Consider the following 27,460-nt stretch of genomic DNA (forward strand, 5'->3'; position numbering starts at 1 on the left):
AGGGGATGGAGACAAATAGAATATAGAATACAAAGCCCAGATATGAACGCCGCAGCTCCAGCCACCTAATTTTTGATAAAGGCATTCACAACATACATTGGGGAGAAGATAACCCTCTTCAACAAATGGTGCTGATAAAAACTGGGTTTCCACAGAAATTATATGTATACTTCTTACCTTGCCACACATATCAATTCAAAACGATCAAAGATCTTTTAAAAGTTTTTTTAGTACAATGATTTTAGGTGTGTGAATGTTTTGTATAGCATGGAGGTCTGTATCATGGGAGGTCATTGGATCCTTTGGAATGGAGTTATGGATAGTTGAGAGCTAGCATGGGGGTGCTGGGAATTGAACCTCGGTCCCCTGCAAGAGCAGCAAATACTTTTAAGAGCCATTTCTCTAGCCCCAGATCAAAGATCTTAATATAAAACCTAACAAAACTGAAGAGAAAAACAGCGAAAGCACTTCCAGATACAGGTCATGTACATTCTGGAAAGTATTCCAGTGCTATGAGAAACACCTCTGGAACATGACAAGTGGAATCACATGGAACTAAGAAGTGTCTATAAAGTGACCACTGGGGTGAAGCGACAAACAAGATGGGAGCACGTCTTTGTCAACCATACATCAGACAGCAAGTTAATACCTAGACGATAGCGAGAGCTACAAAGGTTAAACATTAAAAAATCTAAATCATGGCAGCTAGGGGATGGATCAGTGGGTAAAGTGCTGGCCAGGCAAGCATGAGGACCTGAGTTCAGAGCTCAAACAGCAGTGCGGAGAGCTAGTGAAGGAGCACACCTGTATCCCAGTGCCGGGGAGGCAGAGGCAGGCAGGTGGTGTTTTGTTTGAGACAGGGTCTCACCATGTGGAAGTGGCTATCTTGGGAACTAACTCCGGTCCTCAAGCACAGAGATCCATCCATCTTGCCTCCTGAGTGCTCAGATTAAAACTGTGTGCCTCCACGCCTGGCTGAGGTAGAGAGTGTCTTGAAGTTCACGGGCCAACCAGTCTTGCCAACTGGCTAGGTTCCAGCTCAATGAGAGAGCCAGTGAGGTGGCTCAGCTGGTAAAGGTGCTTGCCGTTAAGCTTGGCTACTTGAGTTTGATCCCCAGAACTGCACAGTGGCAGAAGAGAGCTGACTCCTGCAAGCTGTCCTCTGATCTCTAGAGACCTACCATGGCATCATGTAGACCCCCTCAAGCTTAATAAAAAAAAAAAAATCGAAAAGTAGTTGTGGGAGACACCTGATGCAACCTCTGGCCTTCCACATAGCCACGTGTGCAAATGCAACCACACAAATCAAAATCATTCCGTCACTAAATGGGCAAACGGGCTGAACAGTCAGTTTTTCTCTTTTGCTTGTTCGTTTGCTGTTTCAAGACAAAGTTTCACTATTTAACTCTGGCTATCCTGGAACCTACTACTTAGACCAGGCTGGCTTCAAACACACAGAGATCCAAACAGGCAATTCTTAAAAGGAGCATGGGGTCTGGAGAGATGGCTCAGTGGTTTAGAGCACTAACTGCTCTTCCAGAGGTCCTGAGTTCAAATCCCAGCAACCACAGGGTGGCTCGCAACCATCTGTGATGGGATCCGATGCCCTCTTCTGGTGTGTCTGAAGACAGCGACAGTGTATTCACATAAAATAAATAAATAAATCTTTAAAAAAGAAAGCAGCAGCACAAATGGCTAATGAAAACTTGACCGTACGTTCTACATCTTCAACTATCTCTCCCCAGTCAGAGTGTCTAACAATAAAAAGAAATAAAAAAGTGTTGAGGATTTTTGGGAAGAAGTTGTGAATTGCTGAGGGAACACAGACCTTTGCATCACTGTGAAAACCAGCATTGTGCTTTCTCAAAAACCTTAGATAATGTCTTTTGAATATGAACCCCAAAGTGATGATGGATGGGTCATATGGTGGTCCTAAGTCCTGCCACAGGGATACGTGAACATGAATGTTTACCACTGGACCATTCACAGGAGCTAAAAGAGCATTCAGTCTAGATGCCCATTAACAGATGAGTGGATAAAAATGTGGTTCATACGCATGATGACATTTTATTCAGCTGTAAAGAAAAATGAAACTATAAGATTTGCAGGGAAGTGAATGAAACTGAAGATCACTGTATTAAGACCCGGAAAGATAAGTAGTATGTTTTTTTCTCAGATGCATGTTCCTTGATTTTAACTCTTATAACTCTCTCCCTCTTCCCCTCCCTTTCCCTCTCCCTTTCCCTCCTCCTCCCTCCCCTCCTCTCTCTCTGTCTCTGTCTCTCTGTCTCTGTCTCTCTGTCTCTGTCTCTCTGTCTCTCTGTCTCTGTCTCTCTGTCTCTCTCTCTGTGTGTGTGTGTGTGTGTGTGTGTGTGTGTGTGTGTGTGTGTGTGTGTGTGTATGTGTAAGGGTATGAAACTAGAAAGGAGAAAAAGAGATCTTATGGGAGACAAGGGAACAAGGGTAGTGGAATATATGTGACCAGAAAGTAGGGTGGAGCTAGCAAAGGAGAGGACCAGCAGGAGGTGGGGAGAGGCAAGAAATGGAGGAGGTAGGGCGAGAGAACAATAAGAACAGAGCATTTTGAAAATGCTACGATAAAACCCATTACTGGGGTTGGCATGGTGTGGTGTTTCTTGATCTTAATTTCAGAACTAGGGATGCAGAGGCAGATGAAACTGTGAGTTTGAGGCCAGTCTGTTCTACTCAGAAAGTTCCAGGTTAGTCAAGGGTGTGCAGTGAGACCTTCTCAAAAAACAAAACAAACAAGTAGACAAAACCATTTCTCTCTACAATAAATTAAAAAAAAAAAAAGAAAAACAAACAAACAAAAAAAACTGAAAGAGAAGTAGGGGTTATATTCCCCTTGATACCCGAGAGTCTTTGAGTTTGAGAGGAGACTTTCACTCAGTCATTTTGACCTCAAGGATTGGAGATAAAAAGAACTCTGGGGAAATGGGTAGAGTTTGTGATGCATGACCTCATCCAGCCCCTACCTTCTTTGTTGCCCTTTTTGTTGTGCTTCTTCAGCCATTCGATGTTTTTTCTAATGGCTTCCAAGTAGGCTTCTGTTTTCCCTGGAAAAGGCAAGAGACTCAGATCAAACATGCGGAAAATTTCCCTATACCTCTTTGTAGACACACGTGCACACACATGCTCGTGTGTAGGGAGTTTTCAGTAAGAATGCTTTTGAATAAGATTTCAGACCATTGGTAAGGATCAAGGTTGGTTAGTTACACCCCACACAAATTTAGTTTGATGTCTGCTTAGGCTCTTTAAAGCTGTGGGTGCTGGGAACTGAACTCAGGTAAACTGGGTAATCTCTTCAGCCTCTGCTCAGACATTTTGATTCCATTTGCAAGATAAGAGGATTCTTCTGGTTCTTAGATTGGGTGATTTCAGGTTAAGGATTCTTCTGAGGAGCAGTCTCAAGTCAGGGGATGAGTCAGAATGGTAGATATTTATCACCTCCATCTTTTGAAGGTTCAAAAATCTCGAGCTGTAGTGTAAGTACCATTTATAACCCTAAGCCAGTTTTGAGAGGCAATAAGTCAACACTTGGATGAGAAAGTGGCACCAGGCCTTTGGTTTGGTCAGTAACCTTTTGAGGCAACCATATTTTCACCCTTTGTTTCACAGATGAAGAAGTTGAGGCACAAAGAAAGTAAAGGAGTATCACATATACACACATATATGTATACATACACATCATATATACATACGTTACATATGTATACACGCACACACACGTGCGCGCGCGCGCGCGCACACACACACACACACACACAGAGTTAGTTCTAGAGTCAGGTCTGAACTTGGGGGAATCTGATGACAGTTCATACACAGTGTATCACTGCCTGAAGATCCGTCAGGGATCCAGTTTCCACAACAGCATTTAAGAGGATGCTGAAGAGCTTTCTTCCTGGCCTGAAGCCCACGCAGACTTCGCTACTATGACCTCATACTATCAGGTTCCCAATGAAGTGCTGAGAAATGGCTATGGAAAGGGATAAATGGACCATAAAAAAGATTTGCCACAATTTTCAGCCCCAATTCACCATCTTCACCTATGCAGGAGTGGGGGGGCTTTGGTTTCAATGGCTTGTTTTCATGGATGTAAGACAATGGAGCTGGTAAGACAGCCCAGTGGGTTATAGCACTCGATTTAAAAACCCGATGACCGGAATTTAATACCAAGAGCCCATGGGAAGTGGGAAAGGAGAACTGGTGCTTGAAACGTTTTCTCTGATCTCCATACACATGCCCACACCCACTCTCATAAATACAATAGTAATACATTAAAAAATTAAGTAAAAAAGTGCAACCATGTACAAAACAATGTCCCCTGGTTAGTGTTAATCATTTGGTATACTCTACATGGACACGCCGCTGTCTGTTACTTCTTGGTGAGATAACCAATAGGATTTGGAAAATTTAAGACAAGGCCTCTCCTGATTGGTTCCTGGAACTTTCTACATTGATAAAGTTGTTCTCTACTGTGTGGCTATCTTTCTGCCTCTGCCTTCTGTGTATCGAGATCATGGTATGAGTTACCATGCTTCCTTCTGGATTTAATAATTTAGTAATATAGTAATTTCTATATCAAGTAACCTTCCCAGATGAGGCATTTTGAACAAGGAAAGAAATTTTGGTGCAGTGTAGACTATTTCAAACTTAATTTTTCTTGTAAAGTGTTTAAATCAAGTTACTGGCCCTCATATGATTTATTTTAATAATTAGATAATAATTTGTCATTAACATATTAGATAATTAGAACTTCTGAAACTTTTGAGTGTATCTTAATACATTCTTCTTTTAAAAATTTTTATAGTGATTTAAAGCATTCTTTGGATATCATATTACAGTGGGGAAAGCTTATGTAGGAAAAAGAAAATCAATGCTTGCCACTTAAAGACTACATTTAAAAGACTAGATTAGGAAGGTGAAAGGTATTTTGAGGGCCTGAGAATGTAGTTCAGTTCATAGAGTGTTTGCCTAGCATGGACAAAGCTCTAGGTTCTCTCTGAAGCACCACACAAGCCAGGTTTGACAGACCATACCTATAATCTTAGCATTTGGAAGGCGGAGGCAGGAGGATCTGGAATTGAAGGTCATCCTCAGTTTCCTAGAGAGTTCAAAGCCAGCCTGGCATATATAAGACCCTGGAGGGGAAGGGGAAGATGGGCTTGGTAGCTCACAACTTTTAACTCCAGCACAAGGAGGTAGAGGAGAGGGTAGGGGTAGGGCGGGGGTGGGGTGGGGCAGGGCAGATGATCTCTGTGAATTTGAGGCCAGACTGGTCTATACCTTGAATTCCAGGACAGCCAGAACTACCTAGTGATACACCACTTTTTAAAAAAAAAAACACGGCATAATTCTTTACCTCTGGGCCCCCCTCTTACAGGTTCATTCTTATTTTATGTGTACTGAGTGGGTTTCTGCATGTACGCAAGTGCACTGTGGGCCTGGTGCCCGAGGAAGCCAGAGGAGGGTGTAGGATTCAATGGAACTGGAGTTACATGATGGCTATGAACTGCCTTGCTGGAAATGGCCTCTGGGTATTCTGAAAGAGCAGGGAGAGCTCTTAACCGTTGAGCCCCCGTGCCTCCCTTCACTCACAGATGATAACAGGACAGCCCTCCACTGATAGAGAATAAAATGACGTCAACACTTTAGCTTCCTCACACATGTCCACACAGTCCCCTGGGTGGTTTGCCTTGCTGCCCATTGACAAATGCTAATAATTAACATATTCAGGGGTGAGGAATGAAGCCTCAGGATTATTGATAAATACTCCTGAGGTGGCTCTAATGAGTGGCGAAGTCTGGCAGCTGGTGCCATCAGTTAACGAGCCTTCCACACATTTCCTGGGATGTGGGTTAGAGCAGGAAGTCAGGTGTCCTCTGCTCTTGGAGAGGAACAGCCGGCTTTTATTTACATTTTCTCTTCTCTGAGCTGGAAAAGTAAATCTTTTATTTATGCAGTGTTCACTGAAAGCCCATGAGAGTCCGCTTTGGAACACTGGGCTTTTTTTTTTTTTCTCAATTTATTTCAGCAGTCTTTGGAAAAAAATAGCTCATGGCTGAGGTAATCCAACATGAACCTTAAAACACATGCTGAAGTGGATGGAAAAGAGCCAGAGTCAAGACTCAGCCAGCATCTCTGGCTGTCCTGGTCTTCAGTGCTGTGAGAGAAATAGCCCTTCTTATTCATGGCCTTGTTGGCCCTAATATGCGACCCGGACCTCCTCCTGTCCTGAAACCCACATGATTACTCTACTGAGTACAGCAGATCTTAAAGACATTAGAGCTTCAAGAACATTTACAACAGCAACACAAACAACAACGCAAAGAACCCTCCCTCCAACATACAAAATGGCCCAGCAAATACAGGCACTCACTGTCAAGTCCAACTACTTGAGTTCAAGCCCCTCAGATCCTCATGGTGTAAGGAGAGAACTGATTCCTGAAAGTTATCCTTTGACCTCTATGTGCTTGCTGTGGTGTGTGCTCCTGCCATCAAATGAATAATATGTAAAAAAAGAAAAAAAAAAAAGGAAAAACCCAAGTGTTTATAAAGACTTTGTTATGTAATGTTAAAACCATGTCGATATTACATGACTGTAATTTGAGTTACACATAGCCACTGGCGTGAGCACCAAGAAGGGGCACAAAAATCACTCCTTTGAGAATGAAACTCTGTTGGTAGAGTTCGTGCCATGTGAGAAACCCGGGGTGATCCCTAGCACCACACACACTGAAATGGTGACGATGCCTATAATCCCAGCACTCAGGAGTTCAAGGTCATCCTCAGTTACATAGGGAGTTTGAGGCCAGCCGGAGATACGTGAGACATTGTCTTAAGAGAAGGAGGAGGAGGAGGACGGGGGAGGAGGAGGAGGAGGAGTAAAGAGGAAGAAAAGAGAAGAGGAAAGAGCAGGAGAAGGAGAAAGAATAGTATTTCTCCACAGTATTTTACATGCCCACAAGATGAGGTGACAAACACTGATAGACCCTGGATTAGGCGTCAGGGGTCATGGGTTCAAGGCCGAGCTTTACTACTCTCTGTTCACGAGATCTTATGTTAGTCAATTCATTTCTTGTATGCTGCTTTCTGGTTTGTTAAGGAGTGAATTCTGGAAAGACAGTTTATGGTTTTACAAAGGAGGAGACACTTTTGATGTTCAGCAATGTAGGTTGATATAAACCTCCCAAGTTTGTTTGCGCTCCCATCTCACTTGCTGGCTCAGAGAAGACCAGACTGTGTCTAGAACTGTCTAACAGAAGGCCTCGGGACCTGAGGCCTATAATGGTCTGTCCTTGGGTTGCTTAGGAAAGAACATCCTCAGGAACTGCCAGTTTAGGAATTCAACAGATTGACTTTTCTGGCTTCAATAAAAAGGGAAAGGGAATGAGATGTCCAGTGAAAGTCACCTCAGAGTCACCATTTCCATTATAACGTCATCTAGTTATCAACATGACAAGTGATGGCCCCAGAATGAGCCTATGGTGTCCCAACGCTCATTGCATCCCTTGGATGAGTTTTGAAAAGATTTTCAGAAGGCTGGAGAGGCTGCTCAGTGGTTAAGAGCACTGGCCACTTTTCAGAAGACTCTGGTTCCATTGCCAGCAGCCAGACGGTGGTTGACAACAATCTCCAGTCCTGGAAATCAGATGCCCTCTTCTGGCCTCCATGGGCACTATTCTACACTACACTACACTACACTACACTACACTACACTACACTACACTACACTACACACACACACACACACACACACACACACGAAAAACACCCATAAAAAAATCAATCAATTAATTAAAAGAACATTTTCAGTGACTCACGCATCAAAAGTAAGTAACTGAACGTCCAACTGGCAGCCAGGCAGCACTTACATAATAGAACGTTACAAAGATCATCCCCTGGTCTCTAGAGAAAATCAAGCAAGTTTCTGGATATGGTTAGAGTTAGAATACATTTTTCACTATTAGTAAATTCCTAAATTTAGAAATAACTATTGCACCATTCAAATAACTTTACCAATTAGAAATCATCATATAAAAAAAAGACTGTTAATCTGTGCCAGGTTAAATCTGTATTCTCAGCATTTGGGAGGTTGAGGCAGGAGGATCAGATGTTTAAGGCCAGCTTCAGTTACTTAGTGGATTCACGTTCAGTCTGGACTACCTGAAACCCTGTCTTAAAAGGCCAAAGTAAGTAAAAAAAAAAAGTCCTCGTAGAAAGCAATAGTTTAAATAGTCTAAACTATATTCAGAAGTAAATTGAATTATCTTTCATTCATTGATAAATAAAAAGTGGGTTTTTTTGTACTAAACAATTAAATTTGATTTAAAGGTTTAGTTTTTGTTTATGTTGTCTGTGTGGTGACATGCCACGTATGTGCTGGTGCCTGAGGAGGTCGGAAGAGGGCACTGGACTCTCTGGGACTATAGTTACAGGCGGTGCCGAGCCACTGATGTGGGTGTTGGGAATCAGACTCGGGTCCTCTGCAAAAGCAGCATGGGCCCTTAGCCGCTGAGCCAGCTCTCCAGCCCCTATTTTAGATTTTTGTGAAACAAAACGCATGCAAACTATATTTTGCGAAGTGAAGTGACATAAGCCTCAGGACATTATTGTTGTTGTTACTATTATTCCCACATATATCGCACGCATGTCCAGCCATCTGCTAGCCTAGTTAAGAAATATTAACTGTCGTTACATGGCATCATCCTCATACTCCACGACCAAAAGAGACTCTGAGAACGTCCCTGCCAGTGTGTCCTCCTTACAATAATTTTCTTAAATGATTTTAGCCTGACCATTACCTTGTTCTATGTTCTATTCATCAGTGTCTCTAACTCCCTCCTGAAGGAAGCCTGTGCTCCAGCTGCCTTCTTGAAGAATGTATGCGCATGTGTATGTGATGTACATGGCTCTTGCTTGCCTACGTGGAAGGTGAGAACTATCTCTGGCAGGCACGGTGGCAGAATTAGAAATTCCTAATTCTCAGAAGGCTGAGCGTCACGAGGACTGCCACAAACTCGCATCCAGACTGGGCTACATAGTGAGTTTCAAGCCAGCCAGGGTTAAAGACCTTCCCTTTAAGTATAGAAAGACAAATGAAAAGAAAAAGGAAAAGAAAGAAATCCAGTCAGTCTTGCCTTCAACCACATCTGTACACTTACTTTCTGCATAGAGTCAATGGGTGTTCCTCAATGGGTTTTATAACAGAAGCAAACTACCCTTTGAAAAATGGTGCAAATGATCAACTGTAAGAACGAGTGAATGCTTGTTTTTCTTTGAGGATTAATTAAAGACAATTTTTTTTGGGGGGGGGAGGAGGGAGTTGGAAATGTTGGTACTCAACTTACATTCAGCTTGGTGTGTTCTAACTATATTAGACTCATTCGTTCTTGTCATAGAGTAATGTGATCAAGGGGTGTGTGGAGTAGGGAGCTAACGTAAGCCCCGGGTCTCTACCACCTTCAGGAGTTTCAGGAGAGCTAATATAAAGAGTAAACACTGGAAAGAGAGAGCATTACTGTCAACCCTATGGAGGGTGAATGCACCAACATTTCCAACTCCCTCTCCCTCTCCCAAAAAATTGTGGGACTCCAGGGAAAGTCCACTCCTTTCCCTGCTGGCTACTGAAGTGAGTGGTTTTGCTTTGGCAGTGTCCCTCCTACCATGTGTCACCTACCACAGGCCCAAAGCAATGAGAGCAACAGATGAGCCGACCTGTGAGTCAAAATCAACCTTTCTCCTTCCGAGTCTCAGGTGTGGTGTTGTAGTGAGAGAAGGAAGGGTGGGTAACACATTCTCTGTAAGCAGCGCCATCTCCCCCTTCATGCTCCATTTTCACAGCACTTTCTTTAAAAAGAGAGAAGCTGAGATACACCCATGCCTGGGGATGCTTGTCCAGCAACATAAGGTGTCATCCTCAACACTTAGCATGCTACCTAGGCAGGTTAAAGGACTTACTGTGTGGCTGCTGGGCTCCTGGGGAATATGACCTTTGCACATGAAGGAAAAGGGAAGGAAAGAAGAAAGGGAAAAAACAGAATTCCTTGAGGAAACTGGTTCCAAGTCTTGTGAAAATTTGGAGTGGATCTAGAATATTTTGTTGTCAGTAGAAAGTGAAGATGGGGTGCTAAAAGACAATGGTGGAATAAATAAGGAGTTCCTACTACCACACTGTGCCCATCTCTCCATAAAACCATTGCTCATTGAATGGAAAAAAATAGACAATGTTAACAGCCTGGCATGGTGGCACATATCTTTAATCTCAGCACTGGGGGGACAGAGGCAGGTGGATCTTTGTGAATTTGAGGCCGGCCTGGTCTGCACAGTGAGCTCCAGGCTAGTCAAAAGCTACATAGTGAGACTGTCTGGAAAATTTTGAAAAAATGTTGACCAATACAAGGTCAATGAGATGGCTCAGTAGGAAAAAGGTGCTTGCTGCCAAGACTGACAACCTGAGTTTGATCCTTGGATCTCGCATGGTGGGAGGAGAGAACAAGCTATTCCCTGACTGACCATGTGTGCTGTGATGTATGAACCTGTGCATGGGTGTTAGTGTGTGTGTGAGTGCATGCACATGTACTAAAACAAACAAACAAACAAACAAACAAACAAGTAAATAAATATACAAGGAAGTTAAAGAGCTAAGGCATGAGCATAAGGGGCCCAGTAATCATATCTTACCATAGCAAAGAGAAAGCAAAGCCCATCTACTCATTGCCATGGGCGGCCATTACATACAGAGCCAGTATATTACATACAGGTCCAGTGCCATGTTCTTAGATGACAACTTAGCAGTACCAGCTCCCTTCCCTCAGGAGAGAGCACTGACCCACTCCCACTCCTCCTGAGTGGTAAAATATCCAGATGAACCTCTGATTGAGACCTTGGTAAGACCTAGTGGGCTTCAATCACACCAACGAGGTCAACATTTCCTGAAGACAGAAAGCAGGACCGGGCTTCTCTGCCCAGCTTCTGATGAAGACACTATGTTTCAAACGAGGTATCCTGAGACATAGGGATGTAGGTTTTCTGTGAGGTAACTCTGAAACTTGTAATAGAAGGGGCTCAAACTGTGAGCATACTACAGAATCCACTTCCTGCCCTCAACCAAAGGATTTAATAATTTAGAATTTGGACCCATCGAGTCTTTTTTCCTGGAGGGAGGGTGATTTCTGGGAAAGCTTGTAAAATCCTAGGGAGGTGTGAATTTTGTAGGCCATAGACACATTTATCTTTAAAGCAAATTGATGCTCTGAATTCGTGATTTTTATCTAGCTCTTAAAGGCATTTCCACGGGCGGCCATTACATACAGCTTGAGTGAGGACTTGGCTTTGCCAATCCCATTCACTTGAGCAACCTGGCTGAGCGAGCCGTATTGCCATTATCTGGAGAACTATTAAACAACTTAAAAAACATTGCTCATACCTGTAATCGTAATAAATGGGAGCAGGAGGAGGGAGGGGTGCCACGGGTTTGAGGCCAGCCTGGGTTTTACACGGAGAGTTCTAGACCAACCCAAACTATCCTATCTCAAAACAACAAGCTCAACTGACTAAACAGAGTCTAAAACAGTCAATGTTACTGTGGATCAAAATGTAGAATTGTAAAGTCAATATGTCCTTTTTCCTACAAACAAAAACAGACATTTCTCCATAAATTAGGATAATAAACTGAACATTAAAGACATAAAAACATAAATGACCGTGAATATTCTTTCAATTGTGAATATCTCTCCCCAAGTCCAGCAGCTGCTGACCACTGAAGAATGAAACCAAGCTGCCATTTGTTGAAGACTCAACACTATTAAAACACATGGTTATCCCAGCAAAGGTGCTGCATGCTAATCTTAACCTCGCAGACTGTACCGTGTGGGCTTGATGTTGGATTGCCCCGCTCTGCTAATCTTAGCCACCCAGATCGTGCTGTGGGGGACTTGATGTTGGATCTCCCCACTCCGCTAATCTTAACTGCACAGATTGCGCTGTGGGGGAGGGGCTTGATTTTGGACAGCCTTACTCGAGTGTTAAAAACCTCTGCTGCTTCCCCAGCTCCATTGCCCACTCCAGAGCTGTAAGATCCAGACCTTTGGCTTCATCTGTCTTTCCTCCGAGGTTGGAGTTATCGTCTTTTGTAGAGTCTTTGAGGCTTCCGTATTCCTTCTCCATCTTGGCGGCTTCTTCCTTGGTACTGTCTGCTTCTTCGTGACTCTTCTCTGGCGGAGCTGTGATCAGATAGTGCACCGCGGTTAAAACACCATTCCATACCTTCTTTAGTTCTTAACGAGAACAAACTTTGTTGAAAAGATAATTTGAGGTCGTGCTATATTTTTTAGACTGAGAGTGATTTTAGCGGTTATTCAACCCTCAGCCCTCACTTCACAGAAGAGGAAACTGAGGCCCCGGGAAGAAAGAGATTCTCAGGGTCACCCATGCAGTTAATAAGAAGTTGGGCCCAGATCCCCAGCACTTCATTCTTCCTTCAGTCACACTGTCATCAGAGAGCGACTGTTTGTCTTGTTTTCTTATTGTTATATTAGAGACGGGCTTTAACTGTTATCCTTGAACTCCTGGTTCAAGCAATCCTCCTGCCTCAGCTTCCAGAAGAGCTGGCATGTATAATCAAAACTAGCTATTTGTTTTATATCCCTCCCTTCCTTCCTCCCACCCTCCCTCCCTCCCTCCCCTTCTGAAGAGGAGGTAGGCTGGAGAGCAAACCCAGTGTGTCATGCGTGCTAGGCAAGTGCTCTACCGCTGAGTCACACCCTCATCCTTACTCATCCTAATTTTGTTGGTGCTGTCAGTCACCTGGGGTGTGCTATGTGGGTCTTGGTTACAGGTAAGAACGGTTTTGTTATTTTTGAGACAAGGTCTCCTGGAGCCTAGTCTGCCCTTGAACTTCCGGTCCTCTTGCCGCCATCTCTGACCTATTGAGTTTCTAGTACCGAAGAAGCAAAGACAGGAGGATTGCGGGACTCGGTGAGCAGTTAATGTAGCCAATCTGTGAGCTCCAGGTTCAGGGAGATTGTGTCTCAAAAAAAAAAATGGTGGAGAGCAATAAGGATACCACTTGATGCTGACTTCTGGTTTACACACACGCACACACACACACACACACACACACACACACACACACACACAATAACTATTAAAAAAAACTGGAGGCTAACCATTTAGCTAACTGGTAGAGTACCTGCCTAGCAAGCGAGAGGGGGCTGCCTTTGAGCCCCAGCATGGAAACTAAATAAAAAACTCCTCCTGCACGGAAACATCATTTAGGGGCACATTATAATATCACCAACATGTATGTGACTTTTGTGCTGGGGACAGAATAGCTAAAGCACAAGAGCCCACAGCTTGCCACTGTTTCTCTTTTTGTTCTCACACAGCTCAGTGCTGTGGTGTTTGCGGGCAGAGCTGGGATGCGTGTGGAAGATAAGGCAGAAAAGGGGGCATATTGTGGAGAGCACAGAACATCTCGAGGAGCTGGGGGTGGGAGGTGGGGGCAGTGGGGGATGTCAGGTGGCCAGGGATGGTGGCCTCCAGAAGTGGTAAGAAAAAGACCAGGAGGGAGGCTTTTATGGAGGACTCACTGTTTTGTAACCGGTTAGTCACCTCCAAGAGTCTGTTAAATACCCACATTAAGTTTTAGCACAGTGCTAGAGGAGTGGCTCTATGGTAGAACGTTAGCCTTCCACACTGGGGGCTCTGTGTTCAATTCCCAGATCAGAGAAAACAACAAAGAAGCCCCTAAGTGAAAGAACTTTTTTGTATTTTTGGTGGTAAGATTTCTCTGCCATGACGGGCTATAAAATAGCCGAGGTTATGTGTGGCTATTCCCATGGTTGAACTTGAGATTTTAAAATGTTTTGAAATCTGCAGTGCTTTATCAATGTTTATTGAAGCCTACTATTTACCTCTGAAAATAGTTTTAACAGCTTAAAACACACACACACACACACACACACACACACACACACACACACACACACACACAAGTCACAAGTAAATCCTACCTGGAAAAAGCTTGCTTTTGCTGTCAGTGGTATTTTTTTCTAGCTTGTTCTTGGTCTGCAGAGCAATGGTTTCATCCAAGTTTTCTAGAGAGAAGAGAAGACATTTGCTTTAATTTCCAGGGAAATGATGTTAAATATTTACTTCCATATGTGGTGATTACAGGCGTGCACCGCAACTCCTGTCTTAGATTTTATTTATTCATTCATTTTTATTTTTAATTTCCTTTAAAGCAGGGCCTCATTCTACCCTCGGCTGACCTGAAGCTTTGGCTGCAGCCAAGGCTGGCTTCCCACTCCTTTTTAAGCCTCCTACCCTAGCTTCCCTTGTGCTGAGATTACAGGCTAAGCCTCCATGCCTGCCTGGCCAGCTGACTTAGCTTAGTAAGCACTTAACTTTAATGACTTTTTATGGAAGTAGCAACTTGTGGTTAGTGGTTCCCATGTTAGACACTTAGCATCAGGTAGCTTCAGGAACAACTGCTCACATGGAAGTCTTCGAAGTAGCTTGACATAGTTCCACAGGAAAAATGTCAAAGCACAGAGTTCCCAAGTCTCACTGTTGACACTGTCCTGAATAACATCTGATATACTGTTAGAGCTGTGGTCCTCAATCTGTGGGTCAAGACCCCTTCGGGGGTCACACATCAGATATTCTGCATTTCAGATATTTAGATAAAGATCCATAGCAGTAGAAGTTCTCAACTTGTGGTCTGTGACCATTTTGGGTATCAAATGGCCCTTTCACAGAGGTCGCTTAAGATCATTGGAAAACATAGATGTTGACATTATGATTCATAACAGTAGCAAAATTGCAGTTAGGAGGTAGCAATGAAAATAATTTTATGGTTGGGGGTCACCATAACATTAGGATCTGTATTAAAGGGTCAAAGCATTAGGAAGGTTGAGAACCACTGTGCTAGAGAAATAGAGTTGGCTGGACAGAACCGACTCTAACATGAACACACTTCCTTTGAAGGTAAAGAACATAGGTGTGTACCCATATATACTTACATAGACAAGACATATGGAAGATTGCAAATCAAAATGTTATGAGGGGATGGTATCGGGAGTGATTTTAACTTTCCTTCACATTTCTTTTCTTTTCTTTTTTTTTCTTTCTGCCTTAAATGTATTTTTACCAGAAAGATGTTCTTTTTATAATCAAAATAAAACCAGGAAGAACTGTTTTTATGAGAAAATCCTTGGGTCCTGCTGAATCATTCTGGATCCAGCTGACCAATGGCATTTCCTTATCTGTTTGTTTCTCTCTGCCCTGGCAGAGGCTCTGAGGTCATCTCGCCAAAGCCACATGGGTGGTCAAAAGCACTCAGGGAAACAAAACTCCTTTAAAAAAACAAACAATTGAGCACTCTCAATGCATAACCAAGAAACCATATTTTAATTTTTAAGATTTATTTATTTTATGGGTATGGGTATTTTGTCTCTATGTATATATGTGCACGATGTGTGCACTGGCTTGTTTTATGTCAATCTGGCATATGCTAGAGTCATCTAGGAAGAGGGAACTTCAATTGCAAAGATGTCCCCGACACATTGGGCTGTGGGTGAGTCTGCGGGCAAGACTCATGGTAATTTTCTTGAGTAACATTTGGTCTGGAAGTGCCCAGATCATGGTGAATGGTGCTACCCCTGAGTTAGTGGTACTGGGTTCTGTAAGAAAGCAGACTGAGAAAGCCAGAAGGAGCAAGCCAGCAAGCAGTGTTCCCCCATGGCCTCTGCATCAGCTGCTGCCTGCAGGTTCCTGTCTTTAGTTCCTGCCTTGACTTCCCTTAATGATGGGGTAACCTGAGAGTTGCTTCATCCTTCATTTTACGGATGTAAGAAGCGAAGCCTCGCAAGGTGCGGGGCCTTCCTTCCCAGCAGAGCCGAGGGAGGATCCTGACTGCCTGTCTAGTACTCTTTCTGCTTGCCACGTACAGTACTCAGAGGGGGAAAAAAATCAAGACTTAATCCACATTTCTGAACACAAGTTAAAAAAAATTAACGAGTTAAATTGTAATAAAATTGCTCCCTGGGGATTATTTCAAAGCACTGGTAAGATTTAATATAAAAATGTGGGAGACTTTCCTTCAAGCTGCATTTATTAAGAGGAAAAAGTAGAGACTGTCTAATTAATTTTATTAGTATGCATCACCAACCCAAGCAATTCTGTTACCCTGGAGATCTGGGCTGCTCTGGCATAAATCATCAAATTAGTGAGGTGATTATTGCCAGATCCTTAATTTGCTTTGAACAAAGGAAGTAAAGCTAATTCTCACCAAGGTAGGAAACGCCTTCCTCTGGAGATATCGTACCGTATTTCACCATCATTTTCACAAAGTCAATCAACGTCTTCATGATGGTGATCAGGGTTTCTTTCTCTTTTGCTTCTTTTTCTATGGCAAACAAGCAAAAGGAATTCATTAAAAATTTTTTTATTCATATTATTTTATGTGATTTGCCTGCAGAGGTCAGAAGGGGGGTATAGATCCCCTGGAACTGGAGTTACAGAAGGTTGAGCCACAGTGTGGATGCTGGAAATTGGACTTGGCTCTTCTGGGAGAGCAGTCAGTGCTCTTAACTGTCTTTTACATCTCTCTGGCCCCCACGGGAACAAAAATAATTTAAAGACAACTGGTAGAAAATAGTTTTATCTTTCACTTTCAATTTATGAAGTATATCATCATAAGTATGGAAATATCTCCCCATTCGTTTATAACTAAATTGACATACATTTAACTGAAATAACCCCCCCCCCCAAAAAAAAAACCCAAAATAACACATGTTGGAAATATAGGGTAGTATATATCTATACAACACTGCTTTTAGAAAGGAGTACACATTAACTTTTCCATGGGGCTTTAATTCATCTGAACTATTGTAGTAATAAAGCAGACATTAAAGAGATAGCATCTGGAGCTGGGCTTTTAGCTCAGCTGGAACAGTGCTCGCTTAGTGTGTACAAAGTTCGGAGGTTTAAGCCCCAGCACTGAATAAACTGGATGTGACGATACATGCCTGCAATCCCAGCATCTGGGACTCAGGGACAGGAGGATTAGACGTTCAATGTCATCCTTGGCTGTAGAGTTTGAGGTCAGCCTGGGATAGATGACACTGTCTTAAAACAGCCAATGAAACACACAAGCCAAGCTGCTGAAAGATAAGCAAATTAAAGAACGCTCTATACAGCAGGATTTTTAAGATGCCGTAAAACTCACAGGTCGGGAGGAAGATGAGTTAGGGAGAGCCTGACTCAGGCCTGACAGGTGACTTTAGCCATCCCAGTACTAGATCAAGGGCATGCGTGTATATTTAGCTCTATGCTGATGCTCTTCACTGATCAGCAGTGACTCACTAGAATGACAGAGGTTCTGAGCTGGTCATTTGCCAACCAGTGGGACAAAATGGTCCCCCCGTGCCCCGCCCCCAGCCTGGCAGATTCATGCAGAGAGGCCAGAGCCATCTGGCCATCGTCTGGACCTGAAGGGCAAAGAGAACTCTCTGGGAATGGAAGCTCATTCCAAGACCACTTTATGGAGGAGACCACAGGTCCAGAAACTTTTACACAATTGCTCACTCGAGGGCAGTAACGGGGACAGGGAAAGACACTGGGCAGTGCAGGGCATCTGCCTGAACAGCATTGTTACAGGGGACCTGGAGACCACCATCCTTTGCAGATTAACCAGAAACAAACAGGAACCAAATCCTGCAGAAGTTGACTGATGAGATTGTGGTAGGATTGTTTAAAAACGAACAATCTCCTCAAATGTATGTGTGCTCCTCGCTTCCTTTCCTCCAATGCTCATTGGAACTCACTGGAAAAAAACAATCCAAGCTGCAAATGTCTAGTAATGTCCTGAATAATTCAGAGAAGGACAAATAAGGTTCCCACTAAGAGAGGAAAATGGAGGAAGCATTCCAAACAGATTTAATACAACTGGCAGAATTCCCTCTTGACGTTTTGTTTTGCTTTTGACAATGTGCCTAGAAAACACACTAGGTAAAACAAGCCAGACACAGAGACAGATAGTGCATTCTCTCAGTTCAGTTCTGAACCTGAGGTTTCATCACCCATGGACTCAACTAACTGAGGATCAAAAACACTAAAGGAGAAAAGAAAGAAGGAAAAGTTTAGTGAGCATAGACAGTCATTTTCTTGTCACAATTCTCCAAGCAGCACAGAACAACTCTTTCCATAACACTTCCACTGGGGTAGGCATTGGAGGTAATTCAGAGATGATTTAAAGTCTATGAGGATGTGTGTGATGATTTTATGAAAATGCTATAGAAGATCCCTCTCTCTCTCTCTCTCTCTCTCTCTCTCTGTGTGTGTGTGTGTGTGTGTGTGTGTGTGTGTGTGTGTGTGTGTGTGTTGTGTGTGTGCACGCATGTATGTTAAAGTAACCAAATCCAAGCTCTTGGACATGCTAGGAAAGCATTCTACCTCCGAGCTTCAGCCACCGTCCTCGGATCATTTTATATAAAGGACTTGAGTAGGTGTGGATTTTGGTATCTGAAGCAGGTCCCGCCATTCCTTCTACACTTATGGAGAGGCAACTGGATGTGGAATTTAAAATAGTCAAGGTCCTAAAAGTAGAGAGTAGAATGGCATTGTCTAAGACTGGGTGGAGAGGGGCTGGAGAGATGGCTCGGATGTTAAGGGCACTGACTGCTCTTCCAGAGGTCCTGAGTTCAATTCCCAGCAACCACATGGTGGCTCACAACCATCTGTAATGGGATCCGATGCTCTCTTCTGGTGTGTCTGAAGACAGCTACAATGTACTTATATATAATAAACAAATAAATAAAATCTTTAAAAAAAAAAACTGCGTGGAGAGGGTAAAACTGGGCGATGCTGGTCAAAGGTATCATTTCTGTCCTGTAATGTGAATAAGTCTGGACACTATGTGGCCTGGTAGCTATGGATGACACCATTGGATTACATACTTGAAATTTGCTAAGTAGGCAGATTCTTACAATAACAAAAAGAAAATGAATAAACAGACTACGGCAACTTCGTATGTGGGTGATAGATGTACAGCTCTTAGCAATGATGTTCATTTCACAATGTAGATGAACACCAAAATACCATGCAATGTGCATATTGTATATGATTTGGTGGTGTGTGTGTGTGTGTGTGTGTGTGTGTGTGTGTGTGTGAGTGTGTGAGTGTGTGAGTGTGTATCAATTACACCCCACTAAAGCTGAGAATAAAGCATTAAAAAAGCTGAAGGACCAGAGAGATGGCATAGTTGCTAAGAGCACTGGCTGCCAAGCCTAATGACCTGCATCCCATCTCTAGGATCCTTGCAGCAGGCAGAAAAATACCCAATTCCTGGAAATTGTCCTCTAACTTTCACATGTGCACTGTGGTATGCATGCCCACACACAAAATAAATGAATAACTAAATAAAATAAAGGATGATAGCAAAAACCCAGCCATACTAAAAAGTGAAGGCTGGGCTGTGTCAGGGCGGAATGGTGACTCATCTCAGCATGTGAGAGATTTGGGTACCCTGTACACAGCAGACATTCCATAACTGTTTATTGAACAAATAAACAAACTGTCTGTTAACAAGATTAAATTTTCCAGAAACTCCACATTTCCTGATTACTCTTTCCATGACTAGTACACTACTTTTCTGAAGAAAAAAAAAGATGTGAAATGCTTTTCCCAGCCAACAGTGTATGTCATGGATGACTGCACTTGGGAACCGTGAACAGGAAGAAAGCTTCCAAGACTTACTGTCTTATTTCCCTTCCGCTCGGTCATAAAATGGCAGTTACCTGAGTCGATGCTTGTCAGTAGTGCATAGAAGTTGGGGAAATACTGGAGCTCCTCAAAGTCATCTTCCCTGTGGGGGTTTGTTCTCCTTTCCAAGCCGTTGGACAAGGTCAAGGTGTTCGATACTGTGTCATCATTTTCACGGTTAGTAAAGCCATCTTGGATTGCTGCCACTGGAGTCTTCGGTGAGGGGACAATAACACAGAAAATAAACATTGTTTAGAAGTGACAATTCCAGTTCAATCCTCTCCTTTCTGGTGACCTTGAATGTGAAGTCTCAGAGTTCTTCCTGCTTCACAAGATTCTGCAGGTTCTCCACGTAAGCCACCTTGAGAAAGTCAAGTATCTTCGTGTGGCACAGGAGAGGCTACACTGGGGATTTCTACAGATCTGCTTTGTCCAAGTCCCCCTTCGGGAGTCTTCCCTTTGGGAGTCTTCCCTTTGGGAGTCTTTCATTGAAGAGGAGAGAGTTTTGATTCACACAGTGTATAGGGTTGGGGTGTGTGGGATGGACCAGGTCATTAGAAAAAAGAATATCGGCCAGTAACAGAGCACTCACACCTTGGAACTTCCAGGGAGCATTTGTGTCTGGATGATGCTTAATGGTTTTCCCCTTCCTAGACCTGATCTTTGTTCCTTCGTTGGTGAAAGCTCATTTGCCATTCGGTAGATAAATCTAGGAGCTTTTCTTACCCTTTCCCGCTTTTTTTCCCCACATCCGATCCAGCCACCCTCGTTACTCTACTTTTAAATCTTAGGGCCTTTTGTACGCCTCTTTCTCCAGTAACCCTTGTTAGTTCAAGCAGGCTTCACCCCCGCTTTCTCACGGATATACCATACATCTCAAATCTCTTCTTGATTCAGGATTTTATATCCTGGGGGCCAAGGTATCTTTCTAGAAATCGGATCTTACAGCTCTTTTGCTTAAAAATCTCCTACAATGAGGCCGGAGTGTAGCTGGATGGTAACCTGCTTGCTTTATGGGTATAAGGACTCGAGTTTGAGCCCTGAACCCACATTAAAAATAAAAGTGGAGCCCAGTGGCACACATCTGTAATCCCAGAGTTAGGAGGATGGAAATCGGACATTTCTTTGGCTTGATAACCGGCTAACTTATACTGCTTGTGTGTATGTGTGTGTGTGTGTGTGTGTGTGTGTGTGTGTGTGTGTGTGTGTGTGTGTGTGTGTATGCCCGCCTATGCACTCGAGTGTGTATGTCCAGTCGTGAGATGGAGATCAGAGACAACTTTAGCCACTTGGTGCTTCTTCTATCATGAGGGACATTTAGGTCACCAGTCTTGGCAATAACTGTCTTTCTCTGCAGAGCTGTCTTATGGCCTCAGCTTGCCTAACCTTTTAAACATTAAAATAACATTCTTTGTGCAATCTAACTTAAGATCATAGAGTCATAGAGACCGCCGTTGCAAGGACACATACATGTCCCTCTCAGGGAGCCTGCATCCATGCCTTCGATGCGGGCTGTCTTTTTTCCTACGACTTTCTGTTTTGACAGCTCATACATTTGCTGGCCGTGCCTCACAGTGGTTTGTCCCGAGATTCTTTTCTGAGCTGTGGTCAAGGATCTGGCTTTACCTGAGTGGAGTGCCTTGCTGAAAGGGTGCTGCTTGGTGTATTGGTGGCTCTGCTAGGCTGCGTTTCCACACAAGACTGTCGACAAGACCGGGCTAGTTGTAGCAGCCTAGCTATTGTGTGGGACAGGGTGAGGTGTTAAAGGTGCCTGGCATCCCTTCCCCTCTTACACACACACTTGCTTGCCCTTCACTTTCCCTTCTCAACACATGGCCTTACCGGAAGCCGTCCCATTTTCAGATGTCCACCCTCCAAACCTGTGAGCTAAATGCATTTCTTTTCCCTTAAAAAAGACTTATTTTCACGTGTATGGGGTTTGCTTGCACATATGTCTCTGTACCATGTGCATGTATGGGTGTTTGTTTGTACATATGTCTCTGCACCATGTGCATGCCTGATGAAGGCGGAGGTCAGAAGAAGACCTTGGGTCCCCTGAGAATGGAATTACAGAAGGTTGTGAGCCACTACATGGGTGCTGGGAATCGAATCTGCATCTTCTGGAAGAGAAGTCAATGTTCTTAACTGCTGAGTCAGTCTTCTTGCCCCCATTTCATTTCTTTATGAATTACCCAGTCCCAGGTATTCATCTGTTGTAGCAACAGGAAGTGAGTAAAGGCAAAACCCTTCAGAATGGTCCCTTGGCTTTTACAGTACGTGTCAGACTCTACATATGGCTCTGCGTGGTCTGAGCTGTGTCTACTCCCTAGTCTCATAACATCACTCTGTCTTTCTGTGCCAGCCACAAGTCCTTGTTTTAGTTACCTGGATACTCCACACATGTGGCCTCTCCTGTTTACAAGTTAATCGTATTTGGCATTTAGTTCTCAGCTCAAATTGCTTCCTTAGGGAAGCCTTCTTCCAGTCTAAGTGTAGAACAGGGGTCTTTTCTCAAAGCACTTCATCCGGTTGCCCTTAAATTGACCACTGTTGGGAGTCAGTTTACATCTTCCACTAGAGCTTGGCCTTTGTGGGAGCAGAGCCTGTGTCTTCTCAAATGAGCAAGGCATTCTTAGCATAACGTTTGGTACTCTAAAAGAATGCTTTATTTGCATTGGTGCATTTAGATGGCATGAACAACAAGCCAAGCATACAGATACTTTATAAATGAATGACTGAACAGTGAGGGGTCTTGAAAATCGCAACTGTTTCAGTTCAGACCTGTACACTTGTTCTTTTAAGACTATGGAAAGTGTGGTGGTTTGAAGCGGAATGGCCCCATCCGCACATAGATTTGAAAGCTCGGTTACTGGGGAGTGGCGCTTATTAGGAGGTGTGTCTTGGTTGGAGGAGGGGTGGCCTTGTTGGAGGAACTGTGTCACTGGGGGTGGGTTTTGAGGTCTCAAATGCTCAAGTCAGGCCCACTGCCTTTTGTTCTTCCTGCTACCCGCCAATCCAGACGTAGAAGTCTCAGCTACCTCTGCCTGCACGTTGTCATGGTGATAATGGACTGAACCTCTGAGCCCATAAGCCAGCCCCAATTAAATGTTTGGCTTTATAAGAGTTACTGTGGTCATGGTGTCCCCTCACAGTAAAAGAAACCTTAACTAAGAAAGCATTAAGAGCAAGTAGGATTGTTAAAAGATATTTAAATAGGGGCCAGCTCCTAGGAATAGTTATCAAGAAGAGAGAGGGAGAGTCTCTAGTCTCATTTCAGAAATCTAGAGCTAATTTTAGTTTCTGACCCTGGTGGTTCACATTTGTAATTTGTAATTCACATGGGAACCTGGGAGGTGGGGATAGAAGGATTTGACCTAGAGTTTAAAGACAACTTGGGGTATGCAGAAAGTTCAAGGCTAGCTCGGACTACATCACACACCCACACACCCACCCCACACACACCTAAATACACACAAACATTACCATAATACATGCGGTGTTTCATGCCTATACTTTAGCATTTAGAAGGCCAGAGGCAGATTTTTCCACAGAAACAACCACTTTCCAAGAATACCCAAACCAAACAACAGAAGTTCTGTATTCTATAAACCCTGATTCTGTATCAGAAAGAATGCTGGAGGTGATAAAGAGGGAGCTTCAGGTCCGGGGACTCTGGCAAGGCAAGGAATCTGACACCCTCCTATGGTTTATTTCTTCAGAATTATAAAGAGAACAGAAGAAGGGGAGAAAGATCACAGTAGCTTTGTTGATTCCAAGAGGAAAATGCAGAGAGGATACAGGAACGGGAGATAATGATGGTGTGGTGGTTAGAATAGCAATGGCTCTCATTGGCTCCTGGGTCAAAATGCTTGGTCCATAGGGAGTGGCACTATTAGGAAGTGTACCTTTGTTCTTTTATGAATATGGAAAGTGTGGTGGTTTGAATAGGAATGGGTTCCATAGGGTCACAGATCTGAATGTTTGGTCACCAGGGAGTGGCACTATTAGGAGGTGTGCCCTGGTTGGAGTAGGTACGGCCTTGTTGGAGGAAGGTGTGGCTTTGTTGGAGGAAGTGTGTAACTGTTAGGGTGGACTTTGAGGTTTCCTATGTTCAAGCCACACTCAGTGTGGCACACAGTCTCCTTCTGAGGCCTGTGGAACAAGATGTAGAACTCTTGGCTCCTCCAGTCATGCATCCCTCCATGATGATAATGGACTAAACCTCTGAACTGTAACACAGCCCCAATTAAAATGTTTTCCTTTATAAGAGTTGCCATGGTCATGGTGTCTCTTCACAGCAAGAAAATCCTAACTAAGACAAATGGCTAGCTCAGATAAAGGGTGATAGACAGGCCTCTCAACCAGTAAAAAGGAGGAAGGGGCAGGTGGAAGAACACAGTCTAGAATAGAGGAACAGTATAAGAGGGGGGTGGTGATGGTATGAGGCTGCTGTGCAGAGGACTGACCTGTCTATTCACTCCTGTCTGTGTAAGTGTGTGTGTGTGTGTGTGTGTGTGTGTGTGTGTGTGTGTACCTGTGCATGTACAAACATGCACTGAGAATATGTGATAATGTTCATTGTTAATGGAAATTGAATACCAAAAAAAACTATGGAGTACTGGTTCTAGCACACCGGCACAGAATAAATCGTTGTAACATATGATACATGTTTCCAGTATGCTAAATATGCTATACTCTCCAAATATTCTCTGGCGTCAGGCAAGGCACTAACTGTACAGAGATACAAAAGCGCGCGCACACACACACACACACACACACACACACACACACACACACGTCTATGTCATGCACACATTCCTAACACACATGTACGTACCACTTTCTCCGGTATTTTCCCATCCTGATTCTCGGTCCTGCTTGTGGGTTTATCCGGGGCCTCCTCATAATTGTTGGCCTCTTTCGAAATCAGTTTTTGTAAAGCCTCTGCTACTTCATCTTCTAGAGTATGTGCCTGGCTTTCAGTGATCTGTTATAAAGAGACAAAGCACCTATAACTGCTATTCCTCCTCCTGGGATTAAACAAACAATCAAACATCTGAACTCTAGTTGAATCACTCCTTGTCCTTTCGGTTAGGATCAAATGTAAGCCCCAGTTGAATGAAGCATCCAAAGTCCAAGTGACCTCCTGTGAACTCCGTCAAGGACCAGCACGGCATGATTACCCTACGGATGCAGCAGTGGCACACATCATAGCCAACAGCTCTCTAATCAGACTTAAGGCCTGCTCAATGGAAGTGAAAACTTGCCTGGAGCCGAAAACCTAGCTACTCAGTGCTAGTGAAGTCATGGACAATCTACAACCACTGCTTTCCTAAGCCAGCACAACCCTTAACCACAGTCTCAACCTGTGTCCTTATTCCCACAGAGAAGTGCAGTCTTCAAGCCCGATCAAGGAACCTTCTCTTTGTAACAGACAAAATCCCGTCTTATGTAGCCTGTGACCATAACTGTCTAGCACTCCAGGAAGAAGCATCTTTAGGCTATTCCTGCTGTCAGTGCTACTTTCTGAAACTCTATGGATGCTTCCTTAGAGAGTGAGTGCGAGGAGGAGGAGAGATGCTCTGCAGCTGTAGGTCACATGGTCAGTTACATGTCCCTTGTAACTGTAAAGTAAGAACCATGGTAAAATCTCCTGGGGTTGCGTCAGGGCTGAACAGCCGAGCTGAGACTGGGGTTGATTCAACTGCTCAGAGTTCCGTTCCTCAAACACACAGTGCAAGTCTCTGCTCGTGCTATTTCTGGTTTTGCCACATACATCCTCGGTCTCTGCTGGTTATAGCCAGCAGGTTATATCACTTCCTTCTAAGCTCATTTCCAACACCTCTTCCTCTGAAGTCTTTCCTGACTTCCAGCTGGGCACAAGACATTCCCTGGCAAGCTTCGCAGCTCATCTGACTCTCAAACAGCTTGTGGGATGGGTGTGTGTGCTTATCTGGCTCTTCCGAAAAACTCCAGGGAATTCTTTGGAGTCTAGTATGAAGCACCATAAGCACCATTAGCATTCGGTTACGTTAATTATGAGGCTTGACTTAGGACACTGCAGAGTTTATTCTTATGCATATACTTACTAGGCCGAGATTCAGCAGTTTAGAGACAATCTTGTCAAACACTCCTCTGTCATTCTCCTCATAAATCCTGGTGGCAATTTTATGGACAATGTCTTCAGCAGTTAAAGGAGTTCCATCCAGTTGATGGAGGCCATCTGGGTCATCTAGACAGAGCGAGCACAGCTTCACATCTTGGTGAGTACAGCCCTAGTCCATGCATCATTTTATAACCTATCCCTTTTGAAATACTTCGCTTTTTCATTACATTTAATTAATTAATTAATTAATCGTCTGTCTATCTAGAGATAGCATCCTGCTATGTCACCCTTGCAGCAGTCCTCATAGGCACGGACTGCCATTCCTGGCTGCTAGAGAACCTCTATGGAACAAAACTTAATGTGATAAATCACAATTGCCAAAAGACAGGGAACTTATTTTATGAGCTTGGAATCAAAACTTTGATATAAGGTGCGAGATCTGCACAAACGACGTGCAAATCTTTGCAGAGAGGCCTATAAATATATCCTTAGTTTTCCTGGGAATGCAGCATAACTTCAGACTAAAGCAAGGAACCATTCTGAGGGAAGGAAAGGGGCTTAGTGTGATGGATCAGTCCTGCAATCGTTGGACTTGAGAGCCTGAGGGAAGAGGAGTGCCTAGAGTTTGAGTCTAGCCTGGGCTACAGAGGGAGCTTCTGTCTCAGAGAAAACAAAACAAACCCAAACTATAAACAACAACAATGAGAGACACATGATGGATGAGAGAGAGAAAGAGGATGAGGCCAGTGAGGCTTTTTACCGACCTCACAAGAATCCTGGAAATCTGTACCACACTGAGCAGACTCAATTCAGTGTTTACTTCTCTCCATCACATAGAGGCAGATGGGAAAGATCAGATATCCCAGTGATATTTCTTGTTATTTATACGACATTGGGTCAGTGTACAAAATAATAAGGGTGTTGGGCTGTGTGTTTAGCTCAGTGGTAGAGTGCTTTGCCTAGCATTTGTAAAGCCCCAGAACTGAAAACAAAACAAAACAATAAAACAAGTGAATATAAGGCTATCTATTTAGTGCAATTTTCATGAATTGTTATAAGGAGCAAATGAAACGAGATGTTAAATGCACCTTTGAGCCATACAGTCGTCATGCAGACTGAGTGTACTATTGTAAAATGCAGAGCAGACTCAGAGGTTTTTTTTTGTTTTGTTTTGTTTTTTTTTTTTTTAGTTTTTTAGTTGAGTGATTATCTTCTGGAGAAAATGGAAATTCCTCGCCAGATATGCAATGAATCATACTTTTTATTTTTTATTTTTGAAGAAAGGGTGTCATTGGGTAGGTTGGCTTTGAACTCACAGAGATCTGCCTGCCTCTGCCTCCAGAGTGCTGACATTAAATGCATGCACCATTGCGCCCAGCACTAGGAACAATCTTTATCACTTTTGCTCAAAGAAAGAACAACTTATTTCTATCTCAATTCTGCCCTTTCCTTCTGAGGCCCTCAGAGGATTCCTGCGACGGTGTGGCCTTTCTTCTAGACTGTGGAGATGGTGGCATCTGCTGCCTCAGGCAGACAGATCCTCCTCCCTCTTTTGGAAACGAGCTT

General features: G+C 43.5%; 1 protein-coding gene across 1 annotated transcript in view; it reads right to left on the reverse strand.

The window, feature by feature from the left end:
• The window catches only part of Scg3 (secretogranin III), a 38,979-nt gene that overhangs the window by 5,684 nt on the left and 5,835 nt on the right, over positions 1–27,460 (reverse strand). Inside the window, exons 5-11 of the mRNA XM_032909767.1 lie at positions 25,878–26,020; positions 24,626–24,775; positions 19,824–20,001; positions 16,316–16,432; positions 14,037–14,120; positions 12,108–12,245; positions 2,997–3,077 (exon numbers count right to left, since the gene is read on the reverse strand). Of these exons, the coding sequence (XP_032765658.1) occupies positions 2,997–3,077; positions 12,108–12,245; positions 14,037–14,120; positions 16,316–16,432; positions 19,824–20,001; positions 24,626–24,775; positions 25,878–26,020 (891 nt within the window). The remainder of the gene's footprint in view (positions 1–2,996; positions 3,078–12,107; positions 12,246–14,036; positions 14,121–16,315; positions 16,433–19,823; positions 20,002–24,625; positions 24,776–25,877; positions 26,021–27,460) is intronic.

The sequence above is a fragment of the Rattus rattus genome, chromosome 8, assembly GCF_011064425.1.
Source record: "Rattus rattus isolate New Zealand chromosome 8, Rrattus_CSIRO_v1, whole genome shotgun sequence".
NCBI lineage: Eukaryota > Metazoa > Chordata > Mammalia > Rodentia > Muridae > Rattus > Rattus rattus.